This window comes from Dipodomys spectabilis, unplaced genomic scaffold (genome assembly GCF_019054845.1).
Source record: "Dipodomys spectabilis isolate Male_0828 unplaced genomic scaffold, ASM1905484v1 ptg000045l, whole genome shotgun sequence".
Lineage (NCBI taxonomy): Eukaryota > Metazoa > Chordata > Mammalia > Rodentia > Heteromyidae > Dipodomys > Dipodomys spectabilis.
Window position 1 is genome coordinate 3,974,041 of NW_024870722.1, and position 25,994 is coordinate 4,000,034.

The following is a 25,994-nucleotide window of genomic DNA, read 5'->3' on the forward strand; positions in this document are numbered from 1 at the left end:
TTTTAATCAGATTTTTTCCTCTATTTCCATATTACTGTCAGATGGCATCTACTGCCCAGCTTACTGCCTTTTCTGCTGAGAGGAAGAGGAGGAAGCTTGGGGATGCCAGCTCTTCTTGAAATGCGTTTCTTAAACTCTTCTTCTTCCTTATTTTCCTGCAACTGCTTCTCTTTAACAAATGGCAGAGTTGGCTGCCCAAGGCACTACAGGATCTATGCACAGCTCTGCTGGGCTTTATTTATTTATTTTTCCTGTTATTTTTAATCCTTAACCAATCTTGGATCTCACCCACTAGTCATTACACAGGTATAGTTCAGAAAGGCTGTGCTTTGAAAGAAATTAGCTTTTTTTTTTTTTTTTCCTGGGGCTTGAACTCAGGGCCTGGGCACTGTCCCTGAGCTTCTTTTGTACAAGGCTAGCACTTGAGCCACAGTGCCACTTCTGGCATTTTCTGTTTATGTGGTGCTGAGGAATCAAACTCAGAGCTTCATGCGTGCTAGGCAAGCACTCTACCACTGAGCCACCTTCCCAGCCCTCAGCATGGTTATTTTGATATTAAAAATATTATAAGAGATTATTTAAATGATTACATCTTATAGAAGAGTAAAGTTTAATTACAGGTATCCAAAACTTCTGAGTATCAAGGTTTGATTGTTAGTTTGTAGGTGTTAACACACACACACACCACCACCACCACCACCACCAACCACCACCACCACCTCCACCAACTTCCTCTCCGCCCCACTCCCTCCTATCCCCCATCTTTGTGTACTGGAATGGGTTGGGGCCTATGATAAAATAATCTGGCTATGAGGGTCCCTGCATACACCTGGGAATGTTACTTCCCAGCTGAAAGCCTTGTTAGGAAGCTGGAAATGAATGATTCTCTCTCCTGCTTTTACTCTTAGGCTAAGTCCATTTTGAACAAGAATATATTTTATTCCAGTGGAATTGTGCTAGATATTTCCCTCTCTCACCATTTTTCTTCTTTTTCTTTTTTCTTCCTCTCTTTTAAAAAACGTTTTTAAAACTCTTTTGCTCTTATACTCTTAAATGATTTTCTTCAAAGTCTGTCAGGTTTAAAAATCTTCCTGTTATGTTCTAGTGGCTCGTGAGATCTGGATTTGAAGCCAGCCCTGGCAGGAAAAGTCAAGACTGTTATCTTTAGTTAACTACCAAAAAGCTAGATATGGAGTGGTGTGATGTCTTAAGTGACTCAAGAGCTCTAGCCTTGGCGTGGGAGTGGAGGGGGAGTGGGGAGAAGATCATTGACAGCACTCCAGCACTCAGGCCCTAGGACCAGCATAAAAACAAGACATGAGGCATTGGGTTCCATTCCTCAGTACCACATAAGCAGAAAAAAAAGCCGGAAGTAGCGCTGTGGCTCAAGTGGTAGAGCGCTAGCCTTGAGCTGAAGAGCTGAGGGACAGCGCCCAGGCCCCATGACCATCCAAAAAAAAAAATAAATAAAAAAAAATAAAAACATGACAGCAAAAAACCCCACAAAACTTCCTTCTGTTGAGAGGTTGATTATTAATGGAAATGATCAAAGGGGAAAAATAAGCCAAAATAGAACAGTTTTATTGCTTTTGTCAGACTAAAATAAATTCTATTATCTACAGAGGATATTTTGCACCTAGTAATGTGACCAACATAACTTTCAGGATTTTCAAATATTGGTTGTTGATACTGGTGACAGAAGGAAAGAGAAAGGAGGTATCTGAGTTGTTGCATCCTGGGAAAGATGGACTTTAGATTTGTACTATTAAAGCCCTGTTGATTTCCATTTTCTTGTTAACTGGGCATGTAGTTCCCAAGTTGGATAACTGCAATCTGTAGCCACTGGCTTTGAAATGTAAGATCTCCTTTTGAGACATGTATGGGTTAGTTGGCTGAGAGAAGATATGTAACATTAATTTGTTCTTCTGGTATTTTGTAGTAGCTCTCCTAGAAGTACTTAATGGGGGAAGAAGATCCAAGGAGTTTATCTTTTAGATTTTATTAGTCTCTAGTCCCAAACAGTACACCAATGAACTTGTCTCCTTCTGAATTGTCTTTCATAAAAAAAGATCTGTATTGTACTTCTCTGCAATATTGTCTATTACTGTAGTGTTGCTGTTTTTCTCTTAAGAATAGAAATGGGAACATTTGAGCAAGGGGAGTTAGGGCATAAAAGGAATGAGAGATGTGAGCTATCCTTTAAGGAGGTTGTTTTGTTTTTCAAGCCAACACTTTTAGTTAGGGATGTACAGGAATTTATTTTAATAATTTTACATTCTATATAAGCCTAATCATGACATCAGATTATCTTCTGAATACATAGGGGTTTTTTTGGGGGGAGGTTCCATTATCTATTATTTGCTATTAAAATATAAGACCACTGACCTTGTAGAAGGAAGTGTACATTTTGTTGTTATTCTCTCTACTTCTCTGTGGTTTCACTGTGTCCCCGTCCCCCCCGTCCCCCCCCCCCCCGTTTCATTTATAAAGTCTAGCAAGTTAAATGCATAGTCTCTTACTCAACAATGTGGAGAGGTATTTTATTTTATTTAAAGTGTTTTCACACACTTCAACCCATGGTAGTATTTCTGTTTTTCTTTTCTTTGTGTTGTTGTTGTTTTTTCCTCAGGAACTATGCAGATGAGATTTTTAAAATTTTGATTTGTTATGTTTGGTGAATGACATTATCCCCCCTCTGGGGATTTTGCTTGAAATCTGTTAAAAGGACACAGATGGAGTTGTACTTCCTGGGGGATATTTGAAAAATAAATTAAAAGTGGCAGCTGAGATGAATAACTTTGTTTTTATGTGCTGGGTATCCGTTAGGTTCCCAACATTACAATGTCTCCATTAGGCTGTTCCTTCTCAAGGGGTGAACGTCAAGGCTGGTGTTTATGAGCTGTCTCTCCTAACCCACCAGGTTCTCCTGCGCTACCCAACAGTATGGTATATTTCGGAAGCTCTCAGGATGAGGAGGACATCGAGGAGGAAGATGATGAGACAGAAGATGTCAAAACAGCCACCAACAATGCTTCATCTTCATGCCAGTCAACCCCCAGGAAAGGAAAAACCCTCAAACACGTTCACAACGGGCATGGTAGGTCTGTCATTGAAGTTGGGCAAAGGAAAACAAAAGCCAGGCTTTGTGAGCATGCTGGAAGAGATCATCTGAAGAGACGGGTAGGAGGCTCTGGGCAACAGTAAAACTGAGTACTTGCCAATGCCAGACTTTATGGGCATTGGTATTATTAGGGCAACACAGAACATGGCAGGCAATTCTAGACAAATAGATTAAGGTAGGCGTGGATGAGGCCCTTATTTTGTGGATATAAGATGAATGAATTTCCTAAGACTTGCTCAGAATAGGAATCAGAAGAGAAAATGATCATTTTTTTTTTTTTTTTTTTGGATGAAGATTTGTGATCAACTTTTATTGTGGTTGTAGCAAGTGGATATAGTTTTAGGATCTACATGTATTAAGTATGGGCCCCCTACCCCTGTAGAGCCCATCACCATGAGGTGTTCAGGACCACATTTCCTACCTTAGGAAATGTGAGATCTGTCTCAGATCTTGTACACGCCATTATGGTGTAAGGATGAACTTTGTGTTGGGTAAAGTGTCACAGTTCTCAGATCTGGTAAACAGTGACATGGAACCAGTTCCACAGGCTACTGCCTGGGAGTGCTTAGATCTCTAATTGTTTCATTGGCTTCAATATCCTTGTAAGATGAATAGTAACAGTGGAAGGAATGAGTTGACACCAGATGAGAAGTGCACAGGGTATGTGGAATACTCATTCAATTACCTATGGCTTGAGAGGAAGGGTGGCTTGTTAGAAAAGAGAAGGTATCTTAGCCTTTAAAGAAGACCAAGGCTAACTTCCTTATTTCAGAAAAGCAGCATTTTAATACATAGTTAGCCATGCTGCCTTCCTTTCCTGTGTCTTTTTTCGGTCGTGGGGCTTGAAACTCTGGACCTGGGTGCTGTCCCTGAGCTCTTCAGCTCAAGGCAAGCACTCTACAACTTGAGCCATAGACCCACTTCTGGTTTTCTGGTGGTTTATTGGAGATAAGAGTCTCATGGACTTTCCTGCCTGGGCTGGCTTTGAACCGCCATCCTCAGATCTCAGCCTCCTGAATAGCTAGGATTGCAGGCATGAGCCACCAGTGCCTACCCTACCTTGTGTCTTTTGCAACCACTTTTTTGTAGAGAAAGTAAATGACACAAATAACCTGAACTCAGCAATGGAGGGGAAGGGGAGGCATTGGCAGTGGCAGCCTATCCTGGGGCTTGAACTCAAGGCGTAGGTGCCATCTCTGAGTTTCTTTTGCTCAAATCTAGCACTTACTAATTGAGCCACATTTCTGCTTTTGGATTTTTGGTAGTTAATTGGAGAGTCTCATTGGGTTTCCTGTCCCATTTGCTTTGAACCTTGATCTTCAGATCTGCTCTCCTTCCTGAGTAGCTAAGATTACAGGTGTGAACCACCAGCACTTGGCCTCAATAATTTATTAAAGCAAGTATTGATGATACTTGGAAGTAAGCCCTCAGGTAAGAGGCCATAGTTGGAATTAATAAAAGGAAGTTTTTTTTTGATTGCAGGGCTTAAACTCAGGGCCTGGGTGCTGTCCCTGAGCTTTTCTTCTCAAGGCTAGCACTCTACCACTTTGTGCCACAACTCCACTTCCATTTTTCTGGTGGTTAATTGGATATAAGAGTCTCACAGACTTTCCTGCCTGGCCTGGCTTTGAACTGTGACTGTAATCTTCATATATCTCAACCTCCTGAATAGCTGGGAATATAGGTGTGAGCCATTGGCACCCAGCTAGGAATTTTTTGATACTACTCTATCATACAAAAGTTGTGGGTTTTTTTTTGGGGGGGGGGGGGTCAGTTGTGGGGCCTGAACTCTGGGCCTGGGCACTGTTTCTCAGCTCTTCAGCTCAAGGCTAGTGCTCTACCACTTGAGCCACAGCGCCACTTCCAGCTTTTTCTGCTTATGTGGTGCTGAGAAATTGAACAGGGCCTAATGCATGCAAGGCAAGCGTTCTACCACTGAGCCACCTTCCCAGCTTACAAAAGTTGTATAATTAATACGTGTTCTTTGAAAATTAAACAGTCATGTATAAAATATTCACATGTCAAAACTGTCCCTTCAACCATTTCTAAATAATTCAAATTATAATACCAGATTGTCCAACATATATGTATTTGATGAGTCCTTTCGGTCTGTTCAGTTTCTAGGAATATCTTTATCATCATATAGTTGCCAGGACCTTAGTATCATAGCTCCTCCCTCCTCTTTTAGCTACTAATTTGCTTTGTGCTGCTGGTTAAGGCATTTAGTTAGCTTTTCTGATTTTTTCATTTCTTCTATGCATTCTGCAGGATGGGGTATAATAGCACTCATTTGTCCTTTTACCGTTTTATTTCTGTCCTAGCATAAAGAAATAATGGAGAATGTGTCTCATAGAACAGCTGGCAGATGAGTGCCATGTGGTCAGGGCAAATCACTTTTCCAAGATTACCTGTGTAGGTGGGTAAATAAAGGTCCATGATTCAAATTCTGTTCTTGTAATCCATTTGTCTGAGATAGTAGTATAGTTTCAATTTTTTTTCTCATCCTGTCTTCAAACCTTTCATATTTATTCCTATTGGCACTTTGTCTTTTTAATCTGTCTTATAACCTTAAAGAAAATCTTGAAAATAAGAGTTTGAGTAATAACTCTAGGAGATTAGTAAAGCTACTTCTGGGTATGTCTGTGAGGATGTTTCCAGAGAGGATCGGGGGGCACAAAGAGGTGTATTTGTTCACTAAGACCTGCCCTCAGTGTGAGCGTTACCATCCCATAGGCTGGGGGAATGGCTGGAATAAAAGGGGCAAAGGAAGTTAGTGGATCTCTGCGCCCTGGGCACCATGATGTGAGCTGCCATACTCTGCTAAGCCCTCCTTGCCCTCATGAAATAAGAACATGATTCACAATAGATCTTTTCTCTTTATAAGTTGTTTATGTTAGCAATCTATCATAGCATAGAGAAAACTTACAGGAACCCAAAGACTCAAGTTGTTTATTCAAGGATCCTCTGAGTGGCCTGTATTTTGTTCTTTCATTTTTCTCACAATACAGAGATGGTCTTCATTTCCTTAGAACTGGCTCAGGAGTGAGGGTACACATGTTCAGATGGGTTTTGTAGCAGGAAGAAAGCATAATTCATGTGTGGCCAAGGAGCTCCTCAGAATTGTTAGCTCTTGCACAAGAGAAAGTTGGTAAGAGCAAGTCCCTGTGTGTCGTCCCTCCCCTCCCCCCCTTCCTCCATTATCCTTCTTGTCAAATTGGTACAATTCCCCTTTTTTATTGACTTGAATCAGGAAATCCACCAACATCTGCATCCTCCCAGAAGGACCATTGCCACTGCGATGTGGGAGGGGAATAAAACACAGAAAATGTTGTGGAAAACAATTACTTTATGGCTGGGCTATCTTCAGCCAAAATTCTAAAAGATTTCATGTCTGAAAGAGTAGTTTTATTTTTATTGTGTTATTTTTAGCTAAGTAGATCCCAAAAAGATAGTGATACCCTGATTTATTTATCTGATTCTCCTCAAACTGGAGGTTTTGGTTTTTGTTTTGCCAGTCTTAGAGCTTGAACTCTGGGCTTGGGTGCTATCCCTGATATCCTTTATGTTCAACACTAGTTCCCTACCACTTGAGCCACAGTGTCATGACCACCTTTTTCTGTTGTTAATTGGAGATAAGAATATCAAGGACTTTTCTGCCTGGGCTGGCTTTGAACTATGATCCTCAGATCTCATGCTCCTGAGTAGCTAGGATTTACAGGCATGAACCACTGGCTCAAATTGAGTTCTTAAGCAGAGAATAGGATACCTAGCCTCTCCTGGAATTTGGCTGTTGGGAACACACCATTTGTGACAGTACTTATACTGTCTTCTAGAATCTGTGTGTGACTCTATTCTTTTTGAAGTAAGAACTTAGGCCAGATAGCCCTGAAAAACCTGGGTATCCACAGACAGAAGCTTAATTTTACAAACATTACACAGTATTTGCATATTCTCATTGTGTAGTTACCGAGCATCCTAATGGAGTGGATTTGCTTAAGATACACAGTCTAAACTCACTTGGACAGCTTCATCCAAGCTTTTAACCTTGGGTTACAACTCAAGGGTTACACTAACAGTGCCTCTAGCCTTTTCCAGTTTGATAGCTCATCAAACTTTCCAAAATAATCTTCCATATACAGAACCTCAAATGATCCTGACTACAGAGCCCTTAGGTAATGGAAATAAAACAGCATAATCAAAACACTACTTTGTAGTTATAATACAAATTGATACTTAAAATTTCTTAGGTTTTTGAAAAGTGTTCCTAATGATTAATTCCTCCCCCCCTCCACCCCCAGTAGGGTAAATGTGGTAGATGAGAGAAATTAATAAATGAGTTTGGAATGAATTTGGCTTTAGCTTTTCCTCAGTGTTATTATTGTGGTGAACTCTGTAACCTCAGGGAAGAGTTCTTGGTGAATGCTCACTGGTTAAATCAGATACATTGTGACATATCCTTTTTTTTTTTAAAGGGTATTTCCTTCATATATTTTATTACTTAATGAACATCGGGTGGAATTGGAGAGATTATTATTCCTTTTTGTGCACATCTTTTTCTGAAGACAGGGGGATATTTCTCAGAAGACTTTTTAAACAACATGTCACTGGACTCCCAGCTGGAATGATTTAATTGCTTTTGGATTCACACTGGGGGCATGTTGTATAAGGGCCAGAAAGCAATCATTTGGATGAGTTTATGCTCTGTGGCTGCCTCCGAGGTGCATGTGTCCCGCCTTTGTCTGCAGTGGTAGAGGGGGCTGGATGTATCATGGCCTGGCTGGCACTGCGGCCATATGTAATGACAAGATCCTTGGACTAACAAATGCTTTCCCTCCAATTGCTGTTTCTTCTTCACCTCCTTTTAACCTCTGACAGCTCCCATTTTCTCCCCATGGATCAAGTGACTACTCCAAAAAAGTTGAAATGTGGGGTGGAACTATCTTTGAAGAGCAGTAGGGCGTGAGGTGAGATTATAAAATCTTCTCACCACCTACCTCCCTGTACATTTGAGGTAGGGTTTGTTAGAGCCCCCTTGGCATAATGATTAGAGCACATTTCAGAAACCCAACCACTGCCAACTGCAACCTTAAGAAACCTTTCCATGGGGGCTGGGAAGGTGGCTCAGTGGTAGGGCACTTGCCTTGCATGCAAGGCCCTGGGTTCAATTCCTCAGCACCACATAAGCAAAAAGAAAAAAGCCAGAAGTGGCACTGTGGCTCAAGTGGTAGAGCGCTAGCCTTGAGCTGAAGAGCTGAGGAACAGCGCCCAGGCCCAGAGTTTAAGCTCCACAACCGCGCCCCCCCCCCCCCCCCCCCCCCAAAAAAAAAAAAAAAAAAAAAAGAAACCTTTCCATGTTGATTCTCCCTTCTTTCCCCCTTTTACAAAGGAGGGCCGTTTTTATAGGTTTTGGTGAGAACAAAATGCATAAATGTAGAATACCTTGTGTCTGGAAAGTATCTCAGCCACTGTTAGTAACACATGTGATTGAAAAAAAAAATCTGGAATCTCAGAAGTCCCCAAGAGAGTTGTAGAAGGCTCCTATGTCACAAATGTCTGACATATGCTGTGATATTGTGGACTCATGAAAAAGTGCTCTGTGAGCAGTGTCAGTGGTAGATTTCTATTAATTGTATGATGTACCCATCTGATCTCAGTTTCTACTTGTCTAATAGTATTTGTTCTGCTGGTTTCATGAACACCTCTAAGAGCCATATATACTTTTAGGACAGCTGGTCAGGCCTCAACTTTGTGCTGTGTCTGTGACAGTGAGCAACCAGATTCATGGGGAGTGGCAGAGCAGCTGCTGGTTCTAGTACCTCCTCCTGGCCAGGCCAGTTACTTACTCTTTTGGAACCTCAGTTTCAACTTTATAAATATGCTCTTAACAACTGTCTCAGAAAGCCACTAGAGTTGTAGAAGGAGTGCTTTTTTGGGGGGTCTTGAGCATATTTTAAAATTTGTATTGTGGCAATAGTTTCACCACTATGAATATGCCTAAATCCATTGAATTGTGAAGTTGAATGTGAGAGTTACATGGTATGTGAAGTATAGCTTATCAAGATATGGAGAAGGAAAAAAACAAACAAACAAAACAGAAAGCCTCCTGGGACCAAATGAGGTGACAGACAGCGCTGGCATGGGGTATATTGTTATTGTTGCTTTTAGAGTGTGTGTGTGTGTGTGTGTGTGTGTGTGTGTGTGTGTGTGTGTGTGTGTAAGTGTGTAAGTATATTACATTACACATCAGTCCTGAGTACAATCAAGGCCTGGGTGCTATCCCTGAGTTGTTTTGTTTGTTTTGCTAGTACTGGGGCTTGAACTCAGGGCCTGGGCACTGTCCCTGAGCTGCTTTTGCTCAAGGCTAACACTCTACCACTTGAGCCACGGTGCCACTTTCAGCTTTTTCTGTATATGTGATACTGAGGAATCAAACCCAGGGTTTTATGAATGCTAGGTAAGCACTCTACCACTAAACCATGTTCCCAGCCTCCCTGAGCTTTTTTTGTTCACAACCAGTGTTCTGCCACTTGAGCCACAGCTCCACTTGCTGGTTAACTGGAGATACCTTTTTTTCCCTCCCTGCCAGTCCTGGGGCTTGAACTCAGGGTGTGGGCACTGTCCCTGAAATTCTTTTTGCTTAAGGCTAGTGCTCTACCACATGAGCCACAGTGCTACTTCTAGCCTTTTCTGTCTATGTGGCACATACATGAACCCAGGGCTTCATGCATGCTAGGAAAGCACTCTACCACTAAGCCACATATCTTATCCACTTCAACTTTCTTCAGGCTAGCTTTGAACCATAATCCTCAGATCTCAGCTTCCAAAGTAGCTAGGATTACAGACCTTGCTTGCTTTGTGTATTCTTAAATACACAAAAGGTAGCTGACCAGCTACTGTTCAAAAGAAAAAAACACCTCTGCAATACTAACCCAATTTGACGGAATGTATTTGGTTTTCTGAATCTATTGTAAAATTTGCTGTATGTAACTGCCTGTCATTTGTTTATAGCATACATTATACATTGGGTTGATGGTCATCAAAGTGTTCAGTATGTAATTATTTCAGCTAAGCTTAACTGGCATGTCTTGAGAATATCAGCCAGTCAGCAAACTTTTATTGTTCCCAGTGCCACTACAAAATGTGCATATGAAAAATTTGAGAGTTACTTGTTACCTGGATATAGGTTGGATGGAACTTCATGAGGCCATTAGAATTGCAGTTCCAAGGTATTGATTTATGCAGCTTTGTTGACAATATTTTCTTAGTTTTATGTTTAACCTGTTATTTCTCTCTCTCTCTCTCTTTTTTTTTTTTTCCTTTTTTTTGGGGTCTGGTCATGGGGCCTGAACTCTGGGCCTGGGTGCTGTCCCTCAGCTCTTCAGCTCAAGGCTAGTGCTCTACCACTTGAGCCACAGTGCCACTTCTGGCTTTTTTCTTTTTTGCTTAAGTGGTGCTGAGGAATTGAACCCAGGGCCTCATGCGTGCAAGGCAAGTGCTCTACCACTGAGCCACCTTCCCAGCCCTCACCTGTTATTTCTATATTTCTTTTTTCTGCTTTTCTCTGATAGCAATTTTATCTCTAAGAAGTGGCCTTTTTTTGGGTACAATTGATTGTGTTAATGGGGTTCATTCTGCTTTAATTTACACACATACATTTTAAAGGTATCTCTCACTTTGTTATAGATTCCTAATTCACATTCAAAGATGAGCCAGCATTCTTATTTATTTGCATTAGGTGTGTTGACTCCTATTAAAGACAGTCCTGGGGCTTGAACTCAGGGTGCTGTGCTTGAGCTTTTTGCTCAAGGCTAGCACTCTACCATTTGAACCAAAGCTCCACTTCCAGCGTTTTGGTGGTTAATTGGAGATCAGTCTCATAGGCTTTCCTGCCTGGGCTGGCTGGGAACTGAGATCCTTGGATCTCAGCCTCCTGAGCAGCTAGGATTACAGGTGTGAGCCACTGGCATCAGCTTATATTATCTTTTGAATGTAGGATTTTATAAAACCTCAGACTGCAACAACAGTATTCATTAATTCTTCGAGAGTAAACATTCCTCCTTCCCTTTCTTCTCTGTATAAAGCATGGGAACCCATTGGGAATGTAGGCTTTCCTCCTGTGGTTACTTCTGAAATACTAATAAATACAAACCAAGTTGCCAGGCCAGGGAACATCAGGTGATGAGTGCTTTCATGGGTGCCTGTAGTGTTCACTAGGACTAGAAAGTCATATTTCAGTGACAGAAACATGCTTCCTGATTTATAATCTTATCCTAACCTTTGTACTCTTTATATTCTCAAAAAGGTCTTAAGAGCTCTTTAAACTTGAATATTAAGTTATCAGGAACATAGTTCAGAAACATGTTTAAATAACAAAATTTATCCATGTCTTTTAATTACTAATATTTTTTTCACTGCACATCCTGTATTTACATTTTTTCTATCCCGTTTTTTGGGATTGTGATCAGCAAGTTGAGACTGAAAAAGTATTCTGTGACTTAACAGAATTTAAATTCTGTGGAGGAGAAAGAAAGTGCAAGTAGCTTAAACAATTCCATTTACAATTTTCTTCCCTATTACAGTAATTATAATTTGAGTGAGAGAGATTAGAGTGGGTAAAAATTGTAGAAGGCTTTTTACAAACACACAACACCAGCAGAAGTTGATCTCACTGCTGGGGCTGTGTACTCAGAGACCGTTCTGCCCGTGAGTTCTGCTGGATGTTGGCTCCCTGTGTGAGCAAGCCACTTCCTAGCTGGGAGAAAATAATGGAGCTTCTGTGCACCTGAGCTGTGTCGTTTTGTCTCTCCATTTTACACGTGCTCTCTGTAGCTGAGTTGCTGAGCTGTTTTGGCCCAGGGCAAACCAGGCTACAGCACTCAACATGCTGCAGTAAAAATCCTTTTTGAACTGTTGGCACAGGTTGGCAGACATTCCATTGTTTTCAGACAATAGTGACTCAAAAGTTGAACTGGCTCCAGGGAGCAAGTGCAAGCTTTTGTACAGTAACAAGGCTTTAACACCAGCCAATTGATGGAGTCTGTCTCTTGCCCAAGTCAGGATGCCTTGTAATAACATGAAGCTTACATTTAAATATCTGGCTTGCTATCAGAAGCTCGTGGATCTCTTTTCCTTCCTGCCTCACATTTCTCCTTCAGTTACAGTGATTTGGGAGTTTATTATTTGTTTTCCTTTTGTTTCCTGCTAGCAGGCCTAGCTTTCTGGAATAGCTTTGGTTCTATTTGTCTTTCTAGAAGGTCAGGGCTTTAGAACCTGTCAGTTCAGGTCAGACATAGCAGTTTTGGCATCTGAAGTAACTTTTGCCAGACACCAAAAACTGCTTCTTTTAAAAAAACTGCTTACCTAATTAAAAAAACAGGGTTGTCAATTGGACCCTGTCTTTCTTTATTAGAAGTAATTAGCAAGGCATTGGCTCTTCTGGTTATGGCAGGAGCTCTGAGACCAGTGGGAAGTAGAGACCCATTCCATCCCCCTAAAAAGGGAATTATGTCTTTTTTAAATGTGGGTGAGTCTGGCATTGCAGCAAGAGTTTTTTTTTTTTAAATTATCACACTTTTTTATATTTACATAACTCTTTTCTCTGAAGAATTCAAGTTTGTATATTTGATGTGAAATACTTCAGCTGGGTCCTACAGGGCAGATAAGAGGAGATAGCTGGTTTATTCTCAAAGGAATTAACCATAGAAATGTGTTGGTGAACTGGAGAACTAGAAATCAAAATTTACAGCCCCTGGAAACCCTTTTCATAGATTGCCTTAAGGATTTCAACCAGGGAGCTTGCAGACACCATTGTTCAGAAGGGGCTTTCAGATGTTATACGTGTGAATTCCCCTTTGAAAAGTATAGCTTTCCCACCTTTCAAATAACTGCAGTAAAGAACAGTCTTTTTTTTTGGAGCACCTTCTCTTACTGTTTTCTTTTTCATTCTCAGTGAGGAATGAACAAGCCTCATATTTTCCGGGATGAACAGACCCCAAATAAAAATACGAGCTTTTGAATTTAAAGATTTTGCTTGTTATGGTGTGAAAACACTTGTCTATAGACCATTTAACTTTCAGAGTACGTGTGTACAAATCAATATATCTGTCTCTGTTCATTAATGTAAAGCTTATTTGTATCTGGGTACAATACAACTTCCTAATATGGTTCAGAGTGATGAATGCTTAAAGAAACTAGTCCAATTATTCCTTTTAATTGGGGACAGTGTGTGGAGAACGTCTATACATCGAAGTCTTTCTGTCTGATGTTCACAGGGTTTTTAGTCTCTCCCTGAGAGAGTGAGCCTTCTCTCCCCCCGCCCCCTTTCCCCTTTTCTCCCTTTCTTGAAAATCTTACAAATTAAGACAAAGGATAATTACTTGGAGGGGTAAAACTGGCAAGTTCCCACGACACTTAAAATTAATGAGCTGTAGAGTACAAAATATACCTTGTCTGTGGCTCTATCATCTTTGCTCAATCCTTCCCTCCCCCTTTTACTTCCCATTTAACACATGATTTGACTTTTTGGCTCTGTTTGCCATTGGGGTATATCGCTGCTATAAAATAGCAAGATGGTTACAGAAAGTGCATTCATTTGAAAACCATCTCTTTGTTTAAGCTAATTTGATTCCATTTTACAATTTTGTATATTTGAAAACTTTCCCCTCTTGCCAAGTTATCGTTTTTTTTTATTAGCATATGTTAGTTGTTCAAAGGTATATGAGATACTTTGATCAAGTTCACCCCCTCTGTACCTCTTTTCTCATCCCCGGCCCCTTTAAAGATTTTTTTTAAAAAATTCCATCATGTTGTTTTCATCCATTCATATAAAGCATTCATTCCTTTGCTGTCTTCATTCACCTTTCTCCCTCTCACTGGTTACTACTCCTAGACAGTCCTTTTTTTATTTTTATGTTTTTACAATGTCATTCATTTTTTTAAGGTCTCACTTCTGCATAGGAGAGTTGTCCTTCTCAATCTGGCATTTACCTGTCAAGCTGTTCCTTAGCAGGCCCAGTCTTATATAGTTCAGGCGCCTCACTCCCAGCTAATGCTTCCTAGAACCTGTTCTTGAGGAGGTGGCAGTAGTTGGTGGGCCTGAAAGTCATCTGTCTAAGGCAGGCATCCAACACAAGGTTGTGCCCCTCCATTTTAGATAGAGACAGTGCTGGTGGAGTATCTGTTCTGTCCAAGTCACAGAGATGCAGCTGTGAGGAAACACAGTGCTCCAGGAATCATTTGTGAAGAAGGCATGTGTGTGACAAACTGGCACGTTGAGTGCTTCCTGCTGGTCTAACCCCTTTCCAGATTCAGGTCTTCTCCCTGGACCCCCCCTCCCTCCCTTTCCCAGTAGACACTGCTGTCACTCCCATTTTACACTTGTAGCATTGAGGCTTGGACAGATAAGCAGATGAAAGGTCAAAAAGCCAGGGTCAAATTCAGGTTGCATCATCCTAGGATGAGCTCTTTCAGGGTTAGGTGCTCTGAAGAGACAGCACAGGAGGTTGGCAGGCAGAGCGGCTGCAGACCTGCTTGGGAAAAGTAGCCCTTTTTTTCCCAGCCATTTGGTCATAGGACCCCTTTGCAGTCTTAGAAAAGAATGGACGGTGGGGGAGCAAGGACACCATTAAAAAAAAAAAAGACTTGGCTTGTGTTTATCAGTATTTACTATATTAAAATTGAAACAGAAGGAATTAGCAACATTTGTGAGTGATAGGGATCTTTGTCATGTCAACAAAAATGGCATTTAAATGAAAATGACCAGATCTCAAAACCGAAAAGTTAAGTGGTGGAAAGACTTTTGTTTCACAGTTTTGCATAATTCCTTAACCTCTCTTAATAAGAAGTTGCCAGATTATGCCTATGTTCTGCATTCAGTCTCCTAGAAAAAAGTTTTAGTTGACATAAGTGAAGGGCATTGGTCTTGGACAAATATATCATCAGACAAAGAGGAGCCTTTTGTAGCAGATATCTTCCTTTGCTTCCACACTTAGACTTGGCACATGCACGTTAATTTCTTTGTGTACTTGTGCCTGTGCCCTGGTCCTGTGACTTGAACTCAGGGTATGGGTGCTGTCCTTGACCTTTGTTGGCTCACGGCAAGCACTCTTAACCCTTGAGCCACAGCTCTACTTCGGCTCTTTTGGTTGTTAATTGGAGATGTATCCCAGCTATAATTATAGGTGCTAGCCACCAGTACTCTGCACATGTTAATTTCATAATTGTCTTAAAATTGCAATAGGATTCTGGATTCTTATCAATCAGTGAACCTTTCATTTTTAGTACATTAAGGCCATTGGTTTGTGCTCACTTTGCATGGATCTTTTGTCTATGCACTATTTTTTAACACTTTATATCTGTCACTTCAAAATGATGGCTTGTTGAGTTTAAGGTACATTTTCCAGTTATCAGCACATTTCATTGTATAGTGTCAAAAAAAATCCCCTATTTCTGCTGCTCTGACAGAAAAATTAGAGTATTAAGTGGCAAACTAAGTCAGATTCATGGTGGCAGACAGGTTTCCCAAAATTTTTAAGTTTTGCCCAAAGCATGGGTTCTGTCATAGCCAGCAGGACTAGTCTGTAGTTCGTTCAGTGGTTAGAACACTTGCCTACCACTTATTGGAGTCTGGGTTTGATTGTAAAACAGAAATATTAGTGACTTTTCTTGCAGTCTGATTTCATTACATTCATTGGTTCATTTTTTTCAAATAAAACAGCATTCCATAGCATTCATCTTGCACTGTCACACAGCACGTTTTCTTGGAGGTGACCTCTATACTTGAATTTCCTGGAGAAATGCTTCATCCACAACGCTATGCGCTAACATCACACAGGTCAAGACACTCAGTTTGTACTGCTAGATCAAGAACATAATAAAATGACTTTGTTTAACTAGTAATTTGTGGTAATGAACAGCATGTAAAGTGATTACCAGTACATTTTGGTTCTTCTACTTTTATTTATGCCAGGGCACCAACAGTTTGAAAATTTTTAGATTGAGATGTAGTTTACATGTCATACAACTTCGCCACCATCACTAGTCAGACTTAAATACACTCTTCCCACAGATGTCTTTAGCTGTCACTCCCCATTGTCGCCAAGTGTCTTCCTGTCTCTGCATTGATTTCTTTTGATCATTTTATGTAAATAGCATTGTACAATATGCCACTTTTCTTTTTTCTTTTCCTTTTGGTGGTACTAGCATTTGAATGCAGGACCTCAGGCTTTCTTGGATTGGTTTCTGGCTGGTACTTTGAGGTATGGTTCTGAGCCATTGATTATTTTGTAGATGTTGAGGACTTTTCTGCTGGGATGGCTTTGAACAACAGTCCTCCAGATCTCAGCCTCTTCTGAAGTACCTAGGATTAAAGTTGTGTGTGTGTGTGTGTGTGTGTGTGTGTGAGAGAGAGAGAGAGAGAGAGAGAGAGAGAGAGAGAGTTGTGGGGCCTGAACTCTGGGCTTGGGCACTGTCCCTCTTCAGCTCAAGGCCAGCGCTCTACCACTTGAGCCACAGCACCACCTCTGTTTTTTTCTGCTTATGTGGTGCTGAGGAATTGAACGTAGAGCTTCGTGCATGCAAGGCAAGCACTACCACTGAGCCACCTTCCCACCTTCCCCTAGTTTCTTTTACTTAAAGTAACCTTTGGGAAATTCTCCCATGCTGTGAGCAGGTTTTGCTACTTTTTATGGATAAACAATATGTGTGGACATGATACACACCCTTGATGGGCCTTTGACGCCACTCACTTTTTTGTGGCAGTGGTGATGTTGCTGGGGGCTTGAATTCTGGACTTGCACTTGCTAGGCAGGTGTTCTACAGCTTAAGCCACACTTCTGGCTCTGTTTGTGTCTTTGTGTGTTCGTGTGCTGGTACTGGGGCCTGAACTCAGGGCTATACTCTCTCACTTGGCTAGAGCTCTCCCCACTTGAGACACAACTCCACTTTCAGCTTTTTGCTGGTTAGTTGGTCAGTCGTCCCAATCTTAGTCTCCTGACTAGCTAGGATGACAGACGTGAGCCACTAGCACACAGCTTGCCTTGGTCATCTTTGAAGTGGAGGTCTTGCATTATTTCTGGGCTTCAGTATTCCTTCTGGTTTGTGTTGCCGGCAATGACTGGACCAGCCTCTGTGCCTCCCTCATAGCTATAAGAGGTGTATGTCATTGCATTAGGAATGCATTGAGATAGAATCTCCAAAATTGCATGTTGCTAGGGCTGGCCTCAAACTGTGGCCCCCTGGTCTCTGCCTTCCAAGGAGCTATGATTAGACTTGAGCCACCATGCCAAGCTTGCTCTGGTTACCTTTGGGGATAGGGACTCAGTTTTCTTTTTCTGCCCAGGCCAGCTTGGACCATAATCCTTCTCTACTTACGTTTCACACTATAGCTGGGATGACAGTCACAAACCATGAAACCCAGCTTCTTTTTATTTATTTATTTTTCTGGTCCTGGAATTTGAACTCAGAGCCAGAGTGCTGTCCTTGAGCTGCTTTTGCTCAAGGCTAGTGCTCTACAACCTGAGCCACAGCACCACTCTGGCATTTTCTGTTTATGTGGTGCTGAAGAATCGAACCCAGGGCCTCATGCATGCAAGGCAAACGCTCTACCACTGAGCCACCTTCCCAGCCCTATATATGTTTATTTTTGTACATATAACCACCATTTTACCGTTTGATGGCTGTACCATCTTAGGCTCCCTGGCAGTGTATGAAGTCGCTTCATATCCTTGCCAGCTCTCATCATTGCCTGTGTTTGAAGTGTGCTGTTGATATTCCTCTCCTTTTGTACTGTCAGGGCACATGTCAGCCTAGCGAGGTCATACCTGATGTCTTAGCATTACCTACTGGATGTGCTGCAGTGGTTCCTGGCATTCTCACCCTCCCTGACAGCTCCTGGTGTGATAGCACTTGGACTCAACCTTGGGCGTAGGGGCTGTGGGATATTGGATCATCAGTGTATTTCTCCGTGCTTGGGAATGAGGATCCTCCTTTCCCCATGTATGGTGACATTGGAATTCCTACAAGGACAAGTGGTGACTCTTCTGGGCTTTCTCCAGGTCCCACTGAGGGTCTGGCAGTGGGGTGGGGGATCTGACAGGCGTATTGTCAATGTGGCCGTTGACTCTATATGTTACTGACTATAGGAAGTTTGCGGTTTTGATGGTTCTTGGTCCTCCATCAGTAGGAAGGGATAGGAGACCAAGCCATGGTAGATAATGCAATAGCCTTAGAAGGAAGGCTCTTTCAAATGTGCTTCCAGGTGTGGTATACCTGCCAATTCGAAGACTTATATGAGACATAAACCACAGTAATATACTGAGGACAAAATCACTTGACCATGTGCAGATGGCAGGGCTATGAGTAGAACTGCAAATAACACTATTATATGAAGGGGTAAACCCCACAGAATAATTAATTTTTAACTAATAAGAGAAGTAGCTATAGAGCTGTTACCTAAAATACCTGGTGTGGCCTGCCACACCAGGAATGGTCAGCATAGTGGAATAAAAATAGAAGTTTAGAACATCAAAAACAAAAATAACTACTCCCTGTACCTACCATGTTTCAATAAAAGAGCAGTGTTCACTACTTTAGAAAATTGGTCGTCAAGAATTGCCTAGATGTACCTTACTTGATTTTTAATCACTCTGAAGTATGACTTCTTATGGATGTTGCTTTTAATTTGTCTTGAGAGCAGTCACAGATACTGCCAGCTTGAATATGATTGATGATTTCTGACAACGGCTAGTTGCTTACATTTAGAATAAATGCAGCCATCTGAAGCTCTCCATTTTCTCTGCATCAGAGTATTTAGTAGAACCTGTACAAGAGCAGACGTGGTGACATTACTGTACCTGTATTCCTAGGAGATGCAGGCAGAAAGATAGCATGTTTGAGACCAGCCTGGGCAACATAGCCAGTTCCAGCCCAATCTGAGTTACATATGGACTTTATAAAATAGATTAATAAATAAGTAAAATAAAGACAGAAACGAAAACCTTTGTGCAGCAGATTTTATAATCAATCTGATGCTGAAAGGAATGTGAAGGTCAAGGGTCAAACCCATTCCAAGAGAGAGAGAGAGAGAGAGAGAGAGAGAGAGAGAATCTATCTGCCTGATTAAGATTCCTTAATCTTTACTCCATGGGGACTGAAATTGTATTTAGAAGGAAATAGATTATGCCACCAGAAAATATGATGAGAGGGTGGAAAGATGTTGGTCAAATTTCAAAACTCATTGGGGGGGATGAACTTGGTTCAGCATGGTGACTACAGCTAGTAGTCATATATTGTATTCTTGAAAGAGGTCTAGAAAGTATATTTTAAGTGTTCTTTCCACCGAGTAATAAGCATGTGGAGTGAAGGTCATGTTGATTAGCTTGATGTTAATCATTTCATAATGCATATATGTCAAATACGTCATATACCATAAATATGCAATTTTTTTTCCAATTATGCTTTAAGGTAGAGGGGATTAAAGAAGTACGGAATTACTTTCTAAGCATAAAAGCAAATGAAAACAACTGCTTAGCAGATTTAGTACCATAACAAGAAAGCAGAGGACAAATGAAGAAAATAATCACAGCCTATAAGATACAATTATAATTTTAAAAAGCTTCTATCACACTGGTGTGAGAGTAAGCATTGCTTAAGATACCAGGGCTAAGGATGCAGCGTGGATAAGGGAATCCTCAGAAGGTATAGAAGGGCAGTTTGGGTTAGTGTCTTTTGGGGGGTGGGGGCAGTCATGGGGCTTGAACTCAGGGCCTGGGCACTGTCCCTGAGCTTCTTTTGCTCAAGGCCAACACTCTACCACTTGAGCCACAGTGCTACTTCCAGCGTTTTCTGTTTGTGTGGCACTGAGGAATGGAACCCAGGGCTTCATGCATGCTAGGCAGGTACTCTACCACCGAGCTACCTTCCCAGCCCTTGGGAAGGCTAGTAGATGGAAGGAAGTTCTGATTTCTCCTTGTTCAATCAAGTAAGCAGGAAGAGATTTCCTCTTGAGAGGAAGACTGTTTTCACCTGCCCTCTCTGGCTTTGCCTTCCAATATGCTACACATCCTGGGCAGAAAAGCTAGCGTTCTACCACCTTGAGACGTAGTGCCATTTCCAGTTTTCTGGTGGTAATTGGAGAGAAGAGTCTCAGGGACTTGCCTACCCAGGCTGGCATCAAACTATGATTTTTCTGAGTACCTAGGATTATAGGTATGAGCCACCAGTGCCCAGCTAGACTACCTAAGAACCTTCTAAGACTCCTTTTGGCAGAGCTTTTAAGCAGTATCTCAATAGCTTACTGTGACTTTACTGCTCTGCCTATAGGAGCCTAAATACTGTTTATCTTTCCCTGTTCTTGGAGAAGTGGGCCCTCACTGGGATCTTACCTTACACCAGTGAAGTAGGCTGGACCTGCGTCTCCCAGCAGTGAGAACCCTCGGTAGGCTTGTAGTAAGCACTCCACTGCGGTCTGCCTATAGGATCATACTGTGCTGCCTGCCACCCTCACAAGGCATTGTAGTTGCCTTGGATTTAGAGGCGACCAGGCTTGGCTCAGGAACCATCCCACCCTTTGTTTATCCGTGACGATCAGTGAGCTGGCCTAGCTACTCACCTTGTCTTCCTGTCAGAGTATGCCAAGAAAAAATGCACTTCGAGGCTTTTACACAGCTCACCTGGCTCATGGTCAGCATGTGAGTGCTCTGCCAAATGGCAGATTTAGAATTCAGTAATTGTGGATGGTCCTGGCTCACAGATCCACTGGTCCTGTCCTCTCTTCCTGCTCTGTCAGTGAAGGTCAGAATCAGCAGCCGCATCCCTTACACATTTACCTCCATACCTCTTTAGTCTCAAAATGTATTAAGTGTCATTTTTATGTTTGATTCCTGGGCATTTGGACTCAAATTAGCTATGTTCTTGGCATGTGACTGGCCACTAATGTGGCCCCAACTTAAGTAGCTGGAACTAGATTGCTTGGTTTTATGGTGTTGAGTAATCAGTGCACATCAGTAGAAGTTACACTTGAGCTTTCAAGTCTGGATCTCCTTCCAGGCTGGTGAATGGTCAGTGCCCAGTCTTGTGCCGTGGTGAGGGGCTTCGCAGTCACATGGTGACAGTAGGCCCGGCATGAGCCGGCTGCTCCACTCACGGTGCTGGGCAGCTGCACTAGAGTGGGGGCTGGGTTAGGGCTCGTCAGTGTGTTCATTGCTTCATGTTTAGTTTACAGTGTTTCTCATTATGTCATCCCGTTGTGAGCCCTGACACATAGGTATTTTTTAATCTCTGTTTCTGTTCATTAAGGTATCATGGTGATATTCTCTAGGATGTGGAGGGTTTAATGTAGAGATTTTTCTTTATTTTAAACAAGTGGATTTTTTCCCCCCTATTTCTCAAAGCGTATCTTAGGATACCGTTCAGGGCTTTGATTTCTGTCTCTTGCCACTTAGGATTCATGCTGTTGCACGTGGTTGGGTGCTGCGCATCCCTCTAGAGTGCGCAGTCACTCAGTAGTTTCAGAGCGTGGAGTTATATGGTGGTAGTGTTTCTGAAGTTAGTAACTGTGTCTTTCTTTCTCTTTCCTTGTAGTTTTCAATGGTTCCAACAGGTCAACACGGGAGAAAGAACCTGTTCAAAAACATAAAAGCAAAGAGGCCACTCCCGGGAAGGAGAAGCACAGCGATCACAGGGCTGACGGCAGAAGGGAGCAGGCCTCAGTGGCCCAGCCTGCGGCAGCCCCCTCCTCGGGCTCCTCGGCCAAGGGGCTTGCTACCAACCACCACCCCCCCCCTGTGCATCGGTCGGCTCAGGATTTACGGAAACAGGTAATGTCCAGTCCCAGGTGCCTGGGAATGTGCCGGAACCCACCCATTTCCTTCACCAAGGCATACCTATCTTCAAGCACTCAAGTGGTAGGAAATAATTGAGGGGAAAGCAAGAGTCTCTGTAGGTAGTGTATGTTGGGCCCTATGAAGATCAGTTAAATCTGGGGCACGTGTGAATCTGCCTTCCTCCCTGCATGCCATATGCTCACCAGGGCCCAGGACAGACATCATGGCCTCAGAAGAATGGGGGTGGAACCTCATGTTAGGGTTTGAGATGAGTTTGGTGACAGTATAGTCTAGTCTGGGATGATTAGCACATTTCTCAGGATGTGGGAACAAGAGCTGTGATTGAGCCTACACACTGCTGAGTGGTCTGCATGGCCTGGGTTACCGGTAGCTGTTTTTCTGCTGAAGGTATTTGGATCCTATGTTGTAGGAGAGCAGTGTGCAGGTGATATGACTCCGAACACGCCACCTCTGCCCCCTGCAGAGTAAGAGTGGGTACCAGCTCCTTCCTGTTGGCAGCTGGAAGACCTCTTGAGGCCATTGTTGCTATGAAACATTTTTCTCTCCCTCGATATGGATTGATCATAATCCTGGGAAGTAGATAATGGGAATTAGTAGGGCATCAAGGCCGGGGTGTGGGAAGTGCATAGGCGAGGGCTTCCCAGGGTACATGGTATCTCACTGACCCTTGTACTTTTGTTCTCAGTCCATGCAAGTGATCAGTGGTAAGCATGGACAAGGAGGTTGGAGAGAGCAGGATAGAGTTTCTAATTGGCACTGTTCTAGAGTGACTAAAAGATGGTCACTGTGGTGGGAAAATACTGGAATGATTCATTGGTCTTGGTAGCTAGTTAGGATTATTTCTTAGCATGAATATGTGACTGTATTTGTAAGGTGTGTGTGTGTGTGCATATACTCAAAATATTTTATATCTTTTCGAATATTCAGTGGCATTTAGATCAAGTGAAGTCGTGGAGGCAGGAATCATCACATTTACGTTTCTGTGCTGCTGTACCCAACCTCTCAGTCTTTTGCGGCTAATAGAGATGAAGTACTGTTAACATCAGTTAGTGTCCTCACTGCTTTCCCAGTGATGGCAATGTGAATGGGAGTAATTCACTGGAGGACTATTCAGAGTAGAGGGGAGTAGCAAACACCACTTGGCCTGGGATGGTCTTGCCTGCCACCTTCTCCATGACCTGTGTCGCCTGTGGATTGGAAGGAGAAGCAGAGTCCTTCATAGGGTAGCTCCTGGCATCCTGACTGCTTGCTGCATGAGTTTTGGTTTGCTTCCTTACTTGGGGTAGTTTTCATAGCTAATATCATAGTCAGGATCCCTCCTCCTCATTTATCTTTGGGGGGTGGGAGGTGTTTCCCTCACCCCCATTATTTGTTCACCCCAGGTAGGCTACTTAGTGTTCCTATTTGTAATTTTGTCCAGACGTGGACCTCTGATAAGGCTTTAACTGTTTCACCCCCCTGCGGCCCAGCTGGCCATTTCAAGACAAACCATGCCAACAGTGCTTGTGTAAGGAAGGACACTGTGAAACCAAGGAGTAATTTCAAAACCATCCAATCTTGTTAGCTAAGTGTTGATAAGGTCAATAAAAGCAACTTGTAGATCCCTTTGTGACTATTTGATGCAAATGATTATACTTTGACCTTTTATCTTTGTAATTACATGGAAAAGATAGAGGCCCAAAGGATATACTGATTTTTTATTTCAGATTTTTTAAAATGTTGATCTAGACAAAAAGGATAAATATATGATTGTTGGAAGTTAGATGGATGGGGTACAGAGATGTAATCTGTATCAGGGATGCATTGAGAAGTGATTGCGCTCTCCTTGGCTTCATCTAGTCTGTGAGGGCCCTAGCACTTCTGTTTTTCACACCAAAAGGGCCGTTATGAATGACACCTAGTGGTAGCACTCAGGCTATATGAACACCCTGGCAACAAGTCTCATGAGTGTGCACTTCACATGGGAAGTCAAATGTTGTCTAGGTGGGAGAGCAGTCTCTGACCAGCCCTCTGGTGCTTGTGATAGTAAATGCAGGGCCTGTGTCTTAGAATATACACACCTGTGCTCTGAGCCCTGAAACTGGCAAGGGTCTGTGGCTATATTGCTAACAGTTCTGATATATATTAAACTTACATTGTTCTGAAATTATGCTTTAGTTTAAGTGCAGTAACCAATGTAGGATTTTTAAACTAGATTTATAAAGAGAAGGTTTTGAAATACTCCTTTATTATAATTAGTTTATGAGTAGGTATTTACCTACGTGGAAATTTATAGTTACCCATGGTTCTTATATCATAGGCTGAGGCTGAGCATAAGATGAAGAAGGGAAATTACCAGCTCCGACGAGTAGCTGATAACTAACTCTTATCATCATGATCCACCATGCTGGCTTACATAGCAACTTCATATGAAAAAGTACAGGGATGACAGAGAAACCCTGGCCATGTTAAGATTCAGAGAATTCAGAATATAAACTCGGGACAATGAAATTTGGCATGAACTCTGGAAGATGAAATATGAGAATGCAGGAGGAAAATAAAGTTGCCTTATGTATAAAGAATATATAAAATCTTATTCTGCTTCTTGTGAGCTTGTGTTTACAGTTTGAATTGCCCATTTATAGTAGTGTGTGTTCTGATTCAAGTCAGTTGAGTTTTCTGTGCTGTAAAGTATTACATTAGGAACCCTGCTACAAACCCAGGCTTTCTGTCCTCTTAGTGTCACTTTTTCTTGCTGGAAGATTGTGTCCTCCACCCTCCACACCTCCCACCACAGCACATTGTCCAGTGTGATTCTTTTCAAATTTTAAAGTCCAAGTGGACAGACAGCCTACAGCTGTTCTCTGTAGAGTTCCAGGCAGCTCCTGTCTCTTTCGAAAGGATAGCTGACCTCTGACGCACTGACTCCCTCTAGTGGAGCACAAGAGTTTGACAATGGGGTCCTTGTTTGAACTGAGAAAAATGTGATATAATCTAGGTCCACCAAAACATTTTCACAAAGCTAGGCACCTATGGCTCATGCTTGTAATCCTAGCTATTCAGGAGGCTGAAATCTGAGGATTATGGTTTGAAGCCAGCCTGGACAGGAAAGTCTGCGAGACTCTTATCTCCAGTTAACCACCCAAAATCTGAATGTGGAGGTGTGGCTAAACTGATAGAGCGCTAGCCTTGAGAGTAAAAATGCTAAGGGTCAGCACCCAGACCCTGAGTTCAAGCCCCATTACTGGCACAAAAAGAAAACATTTTGTACATAGTTAACATCAGTGTCAGCTTTTTCAGTGTTGGTTCTGCTTTATAAATTCGGGTTTTTCCTTTTTACTGGTCATCTGTTAGATTGAATTATTTTGTCTGTGAGTCTGGGGTAGAGTAGGGTGATTTTGTATTCTTATAAGAAGGATATGATCACATTGTAGACTTTTTTTGTGTGTGTGTTGGGGGGGTGGTGATCTTGAGGCATAAACCCTGGGCTTCAACACTGTCCCTGCACGTATTTGCTCACGGCAAGTACTCTGTTACTGAATCACAGCTCCACTTCTAGTTTCTTAGTGGTTCATTGGAGATAGGACTCTCACAGACGTTCCGGTTCAGGCTGGCTTTGAACGACAATCTTCAGATCTCAGCCTCCTGAGTATCTAGGATTATAGCTCAGCTATGAGCCACCGGATCCCAGCTTATCTGTGGTTTTAAAGTGGACATCTGTTATTCCATAGCAAGAAAGAATGTTTGATGTTCTGGACCTGTATCTCCCATACCTTAGAAATTACTGTTTTCTTGGGAGGTTGCAAATACGAGGCCCGTTGAATAGAATTTGCAAACTCCCTTGCCACCTATTAAACCAAAGGTTTCCTGGTTGTTATAAAACCTCTTGGCTGTGTACCGAGGATATACCTGAGATGCAGGTGACAGGCGGGGGATTGTGGGCCCAGGAAGAAGCTGTAGGCACTTCAGCAGAGCTGGACTAGAGGGTGGGAGTGGGGTGCCAGCAACCATATCAGAGCCGAACTATTTTTAGTTATGGCAGAGGCCAAGGA

The 25,994-nt window shown here is 42.3% G+C and overlaps 1 protein-coding gene across 3 annotated transcripts in view; it reads left to right on the forward strand.

Annotated features, from left to right (window-relative positions):
* The window catches only part of Jarid2 (jumonji and AT-rich interaction domain containing 2), a 239,718-nt gene that overhangs the window by 190,951 nt on the left and 22,773 nt on the right, over positions 1-25,994 (forward strand). For all 3 annotated transcript variants that reach the window (XM_042678520.1, XM_042678522.1, XM_042678521.1), the window contains 2 exons: positions 2,921-3,097; positions 21,701-21,936. In XM_042678520.1, coding sequence (XP_042534454.1) covers positions 2,921-3,097; positions 21,701-21,936 — 413 coding nt within the window. The remainder of the gene's footprint in view (positions 1-2,920; positions 3,098-21,700; positions 21,937-25,994) is intronic.